This window comes from Lissotriton vulgaris, chromosome 9, assembly GCF_964263255.1.
Source record: "Lissotriton vulgaris chromosome 9, aLisVul1.2, whole genome shotgun sequence".
NCBI lineage: Eukaryota > Metazoa > Chordata > Amphibia > Caudata > Salamandridae > Lissotriton > Lissotriton vulgaris.
The window spans coordinates 343,261,403-343,274,833 of record NC_141697.1 but is presented as its reverse complement, the minus strand read 5'-3'; the positions used below and the strand labels follow the sequence as shown (position 1 = coordinate 343,274,833).

The 13,431-nt window shown below is 48.4% G+C and overlaps 1 protein-coding gene across 2 annotated transcripts in view; it reads right to left on the bottom strand.

The window, feature by feature from the left end:
* LOC147690098 (sodium/potassium/calcium exchanger 4-like) overlaps positions 1 to 13,431 on the bottom strand; it is a 558,445-nt gene that overhangs the window by 37,360 nt on the left and 507,654 nt on the right. For both annotated transcript variants that reach the window (XM_086937689.1, XM_086937688.1), the window contains exon 14: positions 6,920 to 7,034. In XM_086937689.1, coding sequence (XP_086793815.1) covers positions 6,920 to 7,034 — 115 coding nt within the window. The remainder of the gene's footprint in view (positions 1 to 6,919; positions 7,035 to 13,431) is intronic.

The following is a 13,431-nucleotide window of genomic DNA, read 5'->3' as shown; positions in this document are numbered from 1 at the left end:
CACCACCTGCTCCCCTGAATTTCCTTGCAAAGAATTCTACCTGCAGAGAGGTTCCTGCTGCTGTTTTTAGGACCTCTAGAGACTGCATGTTGCTGGGAGCTGGAAGCGCGATGGAAGAATTGTGTCGCCGCCACAGTTGTTTGCCGACGCATCGCCGGAGAAACATGTTGCATCGGCGGAGAAGTGTGTCGCCGCCACAAAGGTTGCTGTCGCATCACCAGAGAAGCGAGTTGCAGGGCCTGTCGCGGCTCAATAAACTACCGCCACATCTCTGGGTTGGGCTAGGTGGCTGTGGATGCAGAGAGGGGGGTTCTGCCATGTTGGGAGTGGGCAGAATGGTGAATCCTGGGTTAGCCAGATGTCATACTTCCCAGGAAGTGATCAACCTGGTGGCTAGCAAAGAAGAAGGACTAAGCCTGCTGATTCCTGTTCATGGAGAAATGTAATCTCTGGAGCCCAGCCAGAGCAAAGAGACTACATGGGGCAGTTGCCTGACCTCCTGTTTACTGCACTGGGCCACAACAGCTGTAAAGTTTGCTGCAGCAAGTTGGCATCCCAGAACCTTCTCCTTGCCACCAACTGCAGCATTGAAGCACCCGGGCCCAACACTTAAAGTTATACCTGAGTTTGGCTAGCCCTAGAGAGCCATCGGAGTGCAGCTTGGTTGCACAGAATGTGAGTTACCACCCCGGAAAGATTTGGCTGTGAACGTGATACCAGGAGACTTGTAGCCCAGTAGCAACTTGACTTCTACCAGCACCAAGAGGACTTCAAAGAACATCGACCCTGGGACCAGGTCCACCTCTCCCTCTTCATCGACCGAGGAGTAGCCACAGGAAGACCCCCGTCAACCATATGATATCCACAGTGTCCCTGAGCATCCCTTGCATCAGGACCACTTCCAGAGGAAACCACTGCAACGGATAAAAGTGCCTGGAATTGACTGAAGCCTGCTTCACCTGCTGAGGTAACTGTTTCTGACGGCATTTTTTTTTTTTTGGAAAACCTTTATTGTTATTTCAACCAGGTACAAATATGGGCCTACAACCACCAGGGCCGGCCGCTAATCAGTGTCATCACAGCAAGTCAGTTAGGACACGACTCGGCAGCCCGGGAAGCGAAGGTACCACAAATTCGGTTGAAACTGGCTATTAAGCATACCAAGCAAATGACAGGATTCTAAAGGCTCCATTTTATAATATAAAAATGAAAGGATCAGGTGCCATGCAATATCACAGAGTCGCATAAAGGGCGGGCAAAATAGTAGGACTTCCAAAGTTAGATCGATCACATTTAGAACAGTGGCGCTTATTCATACAATTCAGGATAAACAAGCATACAATCACAGTTCGCAACAGTTAAGCGCCCGCCCATTGATACTGATATACTGTAGAAAGTATAGGCACAGATAAGAAAAAATCGATAATAGACACAAGGGTGGACCCACTACGCTGACCCGAAAAAGGAAGAAACGAAAGAAAAGGCAAAAGGAAAGATACGAAAGAGAAAAAAGGCCATAGAAACAATAAAGGCAAAACAAAAAATCCCCTCCCCCAACCCCCCACCCTGCTCCCCTGCAGATGACTACGGCCTACTCCCCTAGCAGCGTGCCTGTCGCCCCAAATAACTGAAACCCGAAATATAGGAAGAACAAAGAGATATAAAAGAAGAACTAAACCCCTACACTAAAAGTAGAAATGGAGGAGGGCTTTATCGTACACATTCCCGGTCTCCCCCCCACCGCCTTAACAAAGAATCCCCCACAAAGCTGATGCAATCGAGCAGAACACAATAGAAGATTACACCGGAGGAAACTATAAACCCCGCCCGGTCTCTGTTAACCTAATAAAGCAAATCCCGTTACCGATGAAACCACAATAGTAAACCCAAAACAACAGTCTCAGCCTTGACCCCGTCGATCAAACTTACTGACTCCCTCTGGTAAGTAGAGCCCCAGCCACAAATTGTCAAAATATACATAGAAGTTGCCGAAATATAGTCTGCTACATGGAGAAAGGATGGCAAACCCCAAAGTACATGGCCGGTTCCAACGATGCCCCTCACCAACTTCAAGGCCAGACACTGTCCCCTCTGCCATCTTGATGAACCAGCTGGGAAGGGGGTGCAACACAATCCAACACAGTTCACAGTCTCGACCAAAAGTTTCCAGAGTGGGAACAGCAGTTAAATGTTCTACTGGTAGCGAAGCCAAAGATTCCGACCATATAGTCGATACACCGATCTCAGCATGTTCAATCAGTTCCGCTTCTGTAGGGGCAGACACAGCTCCATGCACCGGGTCTGAATGCATCGCTGGGGTGTCTATCGGGAGTAGAGCAGGCCGCCGAGTCCCGAGCGACGAATCAGGGTCCGGTCCCGATCTCCTAATTCCATCTGCTGCTGACATCAGTTTCCAGACCTGGGCCTCCATAGTCACCTGAAGTGCCTTGAGGGCTGCCAGCACTAACCGCAATGACGGGCCGCACTCAGCCCGCTCCGCCGGGTCTCGCATAACATCAGGCATAGTGATCTCCTCGGAGAGCCGCTCTCCCCGGGGGAAGATTAGGCGGAGCAGGGATGAAGCGTGAGGGACAGATCGTCAACATGCGTTCGAGCGTGCCAAGTCCCCAACCCAAAGGCACCGGCGATGCGAACGCTAGGCCTCCGGGTCAGGGACCCCGCCACACCGCCTCGGGCGTCACCCGTCTCTTCACCTTCGATACGAGACCAGGCAGCAGATCAGCAGCAAAGCAATCCAAAAGATGTAGAAAGTTCCATGGACCGGACCCTGCCGCCCTCACCGGTCCGCTGTTGTTCAACTAGGACCCGGCTGGACCAGAAATCGAGACCTCGGCTTCCAGACTGGGTTAGGCCTCGAGTCAAACCTCAACATTACTCCACTCCACAATGTCGGAAAAGTCTCGGGATTGCTCCATCGGACTGCAGTTTAGTTCATAGACACGGATATGGGGCGGAATATCAGGATAAATGACAGGATCTTCAAGCGAAAGACGGAGGTCGGCGGAGCCGGGAGACTATGCGGCCATCTTGTTTGCTGTCGTAGCTCCTCCTACCTCTGACAACATTTTTGATCCCCCTGACTGGCTCCCTACTGAAGTTTGTCCCTACTTGAGTTGGCCACTTAAAGTCGCTCTAAATGACTGCAGTACAACTAGTCCAGCTTTTTGGTGAAAACGTTTCTAAATGTCAAATTTGTTGAATTTGCCAGTGCTTGTTCATGGTTGAATTAAATACTTTGATTTATTGTACCTTGTAAATTCTGTATCTCTGAAACCATCCAGTGGATCTTTTTCATTGTTGTGTCTAAAAATACATAAATATACAGTCTATTTTTATATATTGGTGTCAGATTACTTGAGTGTCTCATCGATTTCTTATTCAATTGTTTTGGTGCTGTTTAAATTCTTTACACTTGCTCATTTGAATGAGCATTGCTGCTCAGAGCCACATCTAACTAGGTTTGAGCTTAAGGTTTAACAAACGAAACCTACTGGTTCTAAAGGGGTTGGTAAGTATCATATGGTGAGGTTGCACAACCACAACATATAATACACTTGATTACCTCACAGAGTGTTAACGCAGTGGTAGCAGTTTTGGCCCTGGTGGATTGAGCCTGCACACCTCTGGAGCTCTTTCATAATGCTTGGCAGATCTTAATACTGAGAGCAATTTATTGAGAAATGATCAATTTTTGCACAAATTTTCTTTTCCTTGCTCTGCAAAACCATACAAAGATCTGATCATCCACTCAATGCTCATTTGTACAATGGATATAGAAACGCGATGCTCTTTTAGCAGCCCACTGATGGAGTCGCTCTTCATCCTTAGAGGAATGCCATGGGGTGATGACCTAGCTGACATGAAAAGAAGCAACCATGAATCTTAGAAAGGAGGCTTGAGTCCTTCAAACCAACTTACCATAGAAGAAGGTGGTAAATTATGGATTTACAGAGTGCCGAATGTTCCCTTAAATTTCTGACTACTGTTATTTTGATGTAAAAGACTGTCTTCAAGGTCAGAAGTCTTATGGGATAACTGTGCAATGGCTCAAAATGGGTGTCCAGCAAAAATCTGAGGACTGGGGTTCAATTACCACAGGGGCACAACAAAGGATTTGGGTGGAAACAAATGTTGCAAACCTTTCAAAAACCTCATCACAACTAATTTAAATAACTAAGACTGATCCAGCAACTACAAGAAGGCCAAAATAACTAATAAATAGCCCTTGTCAGTGCCCAAGGAAATTCCTTTCCAGGCAGGAGACAGAACAAACAGTGGCACTTCATGCAACTATGCCTGTAAAGGCTCAATTATCTGGTGCCGCACCAGCCTACAAATTTGTCCCAACAGGTGGCGTACACTGATTTTGTGTAGGGATGCCTTGCTGCTAAGATGACATCAACGACCTTGGGGTGCTGATTGAGGGAGGTCAACTTTTTACGCTCACTGTCCAAGCATGGAGACGAGCACTGTGCAGGCCCGGGTGAAACACGGTGCCCTACTGCTGTTACAAAAAAGCAGTAGAGGACCAATGCTGATGCCCAGGAGTTTTGGGTACCACACTCTCCTGGCCCAATCCGGTGCCACTAGGATGACTTGGGCCCAGTCGTTCCTGATCTTCTTCAGAACTTGGGGCCGGAGAGGCTGTGGAGGGAAGACATACAGGAGTCATTAGTTCCACTCCAGATGGAATGCATTGCCAAGCAAGTGCTATTTTGTAAACTCAGCTGTAGTAAAAAGATTGAGCAAAGGTCCTCCTCAATGCTGGAAGACAGCCTTTGGCACCTGCAAGTGCAAATGCCATTTGGTGTCTGCTAGGCATCTGCAGCTGAGTGCCTGCTTTGGTGTTTAAACAACCCACCAGGTGGTTCGCCACCAGAAAATCCATTGGTGGTCCAGCTACTTACAGGTGCATGGCCTACTGACACAGGGCTCAGTTGCCCACTCTGCTTCTTATAGAACCACCTTTTCGGTGATGTTGTCAGTGAGCACCTGCATCAGCCTTAGTTTGATGATGAAAGGCAAAACGGCCTTCAATAACAAGAGAAATGACTCAACATCATCTTGTTGGAGTTGAGGGTGATTCTCAGCTGGAGACCAGAGTCTTCTGATTTCCATCTCTTTCAGAAGGCCTCCCCAACTGATTAGCAATGCAACCATGAACACTGTCAGGTCTGGGTGGGGTAAAGAGAAGTGCCAGCCACTGAGCCAAACACAGTCCTGTGGACACCACTGCAGACCTTTTGTAGTGTCCACCAAAATATGAATCGAATCCAAAAAATTTCCCTGATGTTGGGCTGAGTGGAACTCCAGCTCCTACAGCATTGCCAGCCTCTGCCATCTTGCATGAGGCACCAGCAGGATGCAGGAGTCAATAATGCCAGCAGCCTTAGATCACCCACACTGAGATCCGGGACTGAGGCTGAAACATCAAGCTCACAGCCTGGACTCTCTATTGTGGGCAGAAGCACAAAACATTACTAAATCGAGAATGGCTCAGATAAAGGGGAGGGTCTGCCAAGCAGTCAGTGTGACTTCAGCTCATTGATAGTGAACCTCAACAATGTTAAGTTTGCCATTGTCTGGAGATGGTTGAAGACTGCCTGGGAGGAGCCTGCTTCCAACAGTCATTGGAATAGGGGAAGATAGGCAACCCTGACCTCCCTAGATTGTCCTTTGACCACCACCATTTCTTTCGTAAACTTCTAAGGGGCACTGGTGAGGCCAAAAGGGATCACTGAAAATTAAAATTGATCCTGCCCACTGTGAACCACAGGCAGCGTAAATAAGCATCCTGCATTCCCTGTCCAGTCTTCAGGGTTCAAGGCAGACAGGATTTGGGGAAGCATGAATATTTTGAATTTATCCTTCTGCAGATAGGTATTGAGAAGGTGAAGATCTAAAACAGGCGAAGACCTCCGCTTTCCTTTGGCACAAGGATGTAGTAGGAGTTACACCCAGTTTCTACTTCAGAAGCTGGAATCTCTCTTTTTCATCTTTGGCTAAAAGGAGATAGACTTCCTGCCTTAAGTTTGACAGAAGGTCCTCCGTCAGCCATCCTGAAGGTGGTTGAAGATGACGATGTGGTGAGGAAGAATAGGAGGGCACAGCCCCAAAAGAACAATTTGTAGGACTTAGGCTCCCAGGACCTGAGTGAGTGTCAAAACTGTGTCTGTTCTTCAACCTCTGTGCAGCACAGTTTGGGTGGAGAGATCTAAGTGTGCATGTCGGTTTGGTCATCCTAAGATGGCTGGCCACACTGACATGCGCACTTACAGTGCCCACAACTCCTCCTCGCTGCTGCAGCTGCTGTCATTCAGGATGGCCGGACCCCAACCTTGTCTCAGCTCAGCAAAGAAAAATAAAATCATAATAACCTTATTTATTATCATTATATTTTTCATGTTTTCACTGCTGAGAGAGAAGTGGGGCGACGCTCCTCCACCTTTACGATGAAGCCGCAGCCGGCCAGCGCCTCACACCTAAAATCGGTCTGAATCACAAAATGATTCCCAATGGAAGTTCTCCAACTCTCTCTTTTCACAGTTCTTTTTAGTGCCTGCTGCACAGTAGTTTTTTTATTGGGATATGTATGCATTTCCTGTTCTATTTCACGCAAAAGTACGAACCTATACCTGGAACTCCCTCTGACAGCATTCAGTATACAGTCCTAGAACTGAATATGCTCGTCCCTTCCTATGAGTCTGTGCAGATTTGAAATGCACTCAAGCCCAGGGAGTAACATACACTTCTCTGAATTACATCAGGCCCCTTCGCTCTGTATCTAGTATCTTTCATGCCCACCAAATCCCTCACTCCAATTTTCCTCAACTTACGAAGAGCAGATTTGGTGTACAATAATTGCTATCCATGAAAAGGCAACTACTCCCTCACTCACCTTGTCTTGCCACGATCACGCTGGCTATGCAGTCTGGTACACTTGATCCGGCGGCCAGAAAAGTAATGCCCATAATAACGTCCGGAATCCCCAGAGTATATCCTATAACAGTTACCTGAAAATAGAGGAGGAGAGATCGGTGGGTACGAAATCGTGCTGTGGAGCCCATTGTCACAGGGGTATCCAGTAGACATGCTTCACTGTTATTAGTCTTGTGAGAGCGCCCCCAATCAGCACCAATCCATTAAAATTCCAGTTAAGATAAGTAAGATCAGGCATCCTTTGAGCCCTGATGACATTGCAGTGTTGACTTGCGGCCCTCTGCCTCTCCCACCCCTCAAGTGGCCACTTTTGCAGCTGGTTTCCTGATTTTTATGCCTACCGGCACTTAAATAGCTCCTGTCTGGCTTGTTCATCGCGATAGCTGCCTGCTGCCCCTACCTCCCTCCTGCTGCTGCCTGCTAGTCCACGCTAGGGTGTGCCTTTGACCCACTCCCTCTCACCACCAGACTATAGGACTTCATTTCTCAGTGGCCCGGAGGTGAGGTCGGCTGGTTTCATGATTTTGCTCCTTCCTGCACCTCTATAGCTCACCTGCGGCTCCTGCATCATGCCCGTCAGAGCTCGGAGAAGGCTGGGCCACCCCTCTTTTGCCACACTCCATCTTAAGGTACTGTGTCTACCCTCCTGCCCCTGCGCTGCCGCTACTCCGGAACTGTTCTCCCGCTGACTTCTGTTCCTGCCCCAGCACTGCAGCTCCTCCTGTGCCATCTCTGTGCTTGCTGCTGTCCCTGTCCCAGCGCTGCCGCTCCCCCTGCACTGCTTGCTGTTCCTGCCTCTGCGCTGCCACTTCTTCAACACTGCCACTCCCTCTGCGCTGTAACTGTGCTCCCCCTGCTCTGCTGCCCCTGTCACTGCGCTGCCTCTCCATCACTGCATTGCTGCTACTCCTGCGCTGTCCCTGCACTGCCACTCCCCCTGTCCCTGGACTGCCTCTCCCCCTGCATTGTCCCTGAGCTGCTGCCCTCCAGTCATTGCGCTGCCGCTCCCTCTGCACTGTCCCTGCGCTGCCTGCTGTCCCTGACCCTGTGCTGCTCGTCCCAGGTCATTTCCCAGTCCTTAGCACCACTAGGACCACCCACCAGGACCACTAAACGAGGCCACTGCACAGCTACGCAGCAGGTGCACCACCAACACTCTGTTGTTTGGACAACACCCAGCTCCAGGACCCATCGCCCTCCTGCTACCCAACATTATACTGCAAAAGAACTCCTGGATGTAGACCCCAGACGCTGAAACACCAGCTGCGTCTCCTCCACCCCACTATTCACCAAAGGATCCTTCACTTCCACTTTTCTTCCGACACAACCTACGAAAGATCCCGCACCACTCCTGCCCACAAGACCAAGAACACCCCACAACCACTCCACTGTATCCTGCTCAATACCCGCTCTCTCTGCAAACACACCACAGAAATCTGGTACACCATCACCACCATTGGATGGACATCGCCTTCATCACCTCTCCTCAAACCCTGACATCACCACTGCCTCTCCTGAAGGCTACAAGATTATACATCAAGACCTCACCAACAAACAAGGCAGAGTCATCGTCATCATCTTCAAGGAATCCATCCAATGCACCATCACCAACGAGGATCCCACACCTCAACTTCCTACTACAAAGTGACAGTAAGACCACCATAAGAGGCACCGTCACCTACAGACCCTCAGGACCCCGAGCAACATTCTGTGACACCATCTCCAACCTCATTGCCCCCCTAGCAATCGACTCTCACCAATATGTCCTACTCAGCAGCCTCAAGTTCCACATTGATGACCCAAACGACGCCAGCTCCATTGCCCTCCTGGAGAACCTGAGCAACATCAGCTTCACCCAACTGGTCATTGAACCCACGCACAAAACCAGTCACAAACTTGACCTCATTTTCACCTCTAGTGACAGAATCAAGTTCAGCCACACCACAGAACTCACCTGGACTGACCACACTATTGTACACTTCACCATCACTGACACTCAGCGAACCATCACCAGGTGTCGGATCCCCCACCACACCACAGCTGGAGCAAGGCCACCAAAACAGTGGTCGCAGGTCCTCACCACCTCCCAATCCAAGCACATAACAGACCTCAATCAGGCTGTCCAGAACTTCGCCGCCTGGATCACCAACTGTGCCGACAGAGCTGCTCCACTGAAACCTAAAAAATCCAACAAAACCTCCAAACATGCCAGCTGGTATACCCCAGAACCCAGGACCACTAAGCGCAACTGCCACCAACTGGAGAAATTATGATGCGCCACCAAGAACACCGCCAACAGAGCAGCTCACAAAATATCACTGGCACATCAAGTAAGCCAAGAAAGCAACCATCACCACCTGCATCAACTCTGTGGCCAACCAAACAAAGGAACTCTTCAAAATAGTCAAAGAATTTCCCAATCTAACAACCATAGAGAACACCATCCACCCCTCCCAAGAACTTTGCAACACTGTCTCAGACTACTTCCACAGCAAGTTCACCAATATCTACAACAATTTCAACCTCCTGTCCACCACCCTCAACCCCAACGACCTCTACCATCCAGCGTACATCAGCTAAACCATTACCACCTGCTCTCTGCTCGCTTCCGTGACCATCTCAGCCATCATGTCTTCAATCCACTCTGGGGCGCCCACTGACCCCTGCCCCCACCACATCTACAACCTTGCAACAAACTTAATCAGCACACAACTCACCAGCATCTTCAACAGCTCCATCTCCACAGCAACCTTCCTGGACAGATGGAAATGCGCAGACATCATATCCCTCCTCAACAAAGCCTGCGTCGACTCCAGCAATCTAAAAAATATTCTTCCTGTCTCCCTTCTCCCATACCCGGCCAAAGTACTTCAGAAAGCCATCAACCAGCAGCTCATCGAATTCCTGGAACAAAACCACCCACTGAACACCCCCCAATCAGGATTCTGTATCAACCACAGCACTTAGACCGCACTGATTGCTGCCACAGACAACATCAGAACATTCTTAGACTGTGGAGAAAATGTGGCCTTGATCCTCCTCAACCTCTTCAAGGTATTCACACCGTCTCTCACAACACCCTCATCAACAGACTGCTGAACAGAGACATACAGCAAGACGCCCTCAAGTGGATCGCCTCCTTCCTTACAGGACTCCACATAAAGCATGTGACTGCCTCCCTTCCCCTCCACCTCAAAGACATCATGTGTGGTGTACCATAAGGATCATCCCTCAGTCCCACCCTGTTCAACATCTATATGACCCCCCTCACCATCATCGTCAGATCCCATGGACTCAACATAATCTCCTATGCAGACTCACTCACTCACTAAGGACCTATCCAATGCCAAACCAACTTCTGCAACACCATGACCAACGTAGCCAAATGCGTGAGAGACAACTGCCTCCAACTCACCTCTGACAAAACTGAAGTACTAAACTTCTGGATGGATACCTCCGCATGGTGGACAGGGTCTAGTCTGCAGGCAATGGCTGATATTAGAAGTTTAGTTCTTTCCAGTGTGAGATGTCCAACTCCTTTGGGTACCTCTTAGGTAGACTGTGAGGAGGCAGGAGCTAGGAACCCACATGCTGGCCTTGGCACAGAGCAGCTTAGTGGAGCAACTAAAAGTGGTGTATGCAAGATGTTGGAGTGCTACATACACTGAAAATGGAGGGAGGGCCTTCCACCATCTTGAGCACACTATTTAAGTTGACTAAATTAACATACCTGAAAACAATGATTTGTAAAGGAAAGATCAGGACAGGAGCACTGCAATATTGGTGCTATAGAGTCAGAAGGTGAACCAGATTATCCCAAATAGCAATAGTGCTGCTGAGGGAATCTAGCCGGCCAAGGGCATCAACTGCTACTGTGGCTGCCACTAATGCATATGAATGCACCCCTCTTTCCTGGAAACATGCTGTTTGGACATGGGCATTCATGGACAGAGTGAGTCTGGGGAGACAGAAGGATGGTGGTCACTAACTTGATGTGTTTGTGCCTATTTAGTTGAACAGCTCAGGAACGTCACCCTTTGGTAACATCACATCACTATGTGAAACCAGGATTAATTATATATGAACCACTGTGGGCCTCATTGTACCTTCCTTGTACCTAAAGTGCACCATGTACCACTGCAACTTGTTCTGCAAATATTGAAAAATGGCAGGACAATGCAAACCTTATAAGTCGAAATGGCTGAACACCTTTTAATGATAACTGTTGGGAAGCACTCAGCCAATCACACGTACTTTCAGCTCATGAAAGCTTATACACAGGAATATGCCTCGTTATCCTGCAGTCTTTTTGCCCTCAGGAAATCACAACGCTGTCCCTGAAGCAGACATAGCAGAATGGCTTCTAGCACTGCTTGTTCACCAGGAACAACCTAGACATCCCATACTGGTGTGTCGCTCATCCAATGTTACCCTCCTATATACCCAGATGGCAATTCACGCTGAAATGGTGAGATATTATACTTCGATGCATGTGTCGGCCACACCCACACCCACAGACATAGATGCCATAGACTCCTTTCTAACCTCCACACCCTAACCTAACATATGTCTTGTTCAGTGACTTGAACTAGATAATTTTATAACCCCATTCGAGATCGAGGAGGCTATACGTGCCCTGGCCACAGGGAAGTCCCCAGGTCCGAATGGTCTTCTGGTTGAATTCTACAAAGCATATACCAGCTTCCCACCAAATTCCAGACACTCTATAAGAGGCCCTCCAGATCACATGTCTGCTACCCTAGCTTTACAATGCACTACTTACCTCTCTGCCGAAACCGAATCATGACCCCTCTGTTTTAGGCTCGGACCGCCTTCTTGCATAGCTCCACACAGATTGCAAAATAATTCCCAAAATATTAGGAGACTGTTGGGCCCCTTTGGTACCTACACTCATACATCCCACTCAAAATGGGTTCGTCCTGGCTCTGAAAACCTCACTAAACTTGCAAAGATTTTTTAGGGTTATGGAGAACGGCCCTCAGATGCCTAGTCCTGTATTTGATTCCCTGTAGTGGATTTTTCTAGTTTCAGTTTTGTTACGTTATGGTTGGGCGTCAAGTGTATTAATCTAGAGATATCTTAAGGATTTTGGGGGTTCCGGGCCAAACCTATTTTGGGGCGCTGTTAGCAACAACTTTGGATTAAGGATCTATTTTCAGCAAAAACACACCCATTGATCATAACTTAAAAGTTGAGCATTAGTAGAAGAAAAAAGACAAACAAGAGGCAATTGCTTATTTAAAATCAGCATCTGTACCCTTTGACATCCCTCCTTTTCTCGAGTTGCCCTTGGATTGACTTGATCCACATACAGCACAGATATTGGCATGGAATTGGCCTGAGGGGCAGCCTTGTATGAGAATGTGGTATGCTTGCAAACATTCTATGAACAAAAGAGTTGTAGGTAGTTATTACAGCTTGACTATTTAGCCAGAGCCTACATCTCCCATGCCTTAAAACAAGTCTGCACACAACCACTGACAAAGGAAAAGACCAGAGCCTTGATTTCTGGTCGAATAACAATCCCGACAGAGCTCATTATCCCCTCTGCTCTTTGCACTGGCCATTGAACCACTGGCGGTCACCCTTTGCACATACGGACATGCCTGGGGAATACCACTGGGAGACAGATTGCACTCAGTATCACTCTTTACTGACGACCTACTCCTATATCTACCCAACATCCACATGATTACCCCAGACATAGGGCACATATTACACAAGTTGGGGATGATTTCCTGACTCAAAGTTAAATGGGAGAAATCATGTCTCTACTCCTTCAGTGCCACTGTCCCAGACCCTGCTTACCACATTGGAAGTGCCCATCTCAACTGGAAACCTGTTACATTCTGGTATTTAGGTATCCGCATTTATTGAGGTCCCGTTGAGCTATTTGACGGTAATCTCAACCTCAAGGTGTCCTCAACACATGAACAATCAGCGTTTTGGAAAACTCTTCCACTTCCCATCACTGGGCGAGTGGCCCTCGTTAAGATGGTCATGCTGCCCTATTTACTGCACTATTTTGCTAACCTCCCCCTTTACGTCCCTAAATCCTTTTTCTGAATGCTTGACAAATTCACAAGGGACCTTCTTTGGACAACACCAGATGTAGAGTGACACCTCAGAAACTCCAAATGCCAACCACGGAAGGGGGACTATTGGTCCCCAACTTTGAACAGTTCTATTTGGCTTCTCAGCTGCAATGAGTGGCCAAGTGGCTTTCAGGATTTAAACTAACAGACATCGCCACGACAACCCCAGCCTAGAACCACTTTCACATTGTACACCTCTTCCACGCTTGCACCAGACAGCCAACCCCATCCCATGTACTGGCACACATAGTGCACCAATGTTTTAAACATGGTCTCCTAATTACCAAAGCAGCTCAACCACATGCCCCTGCCCTTCCACTCCTAGTCACCCCTAGGGGAGACCAGATCACCTTCG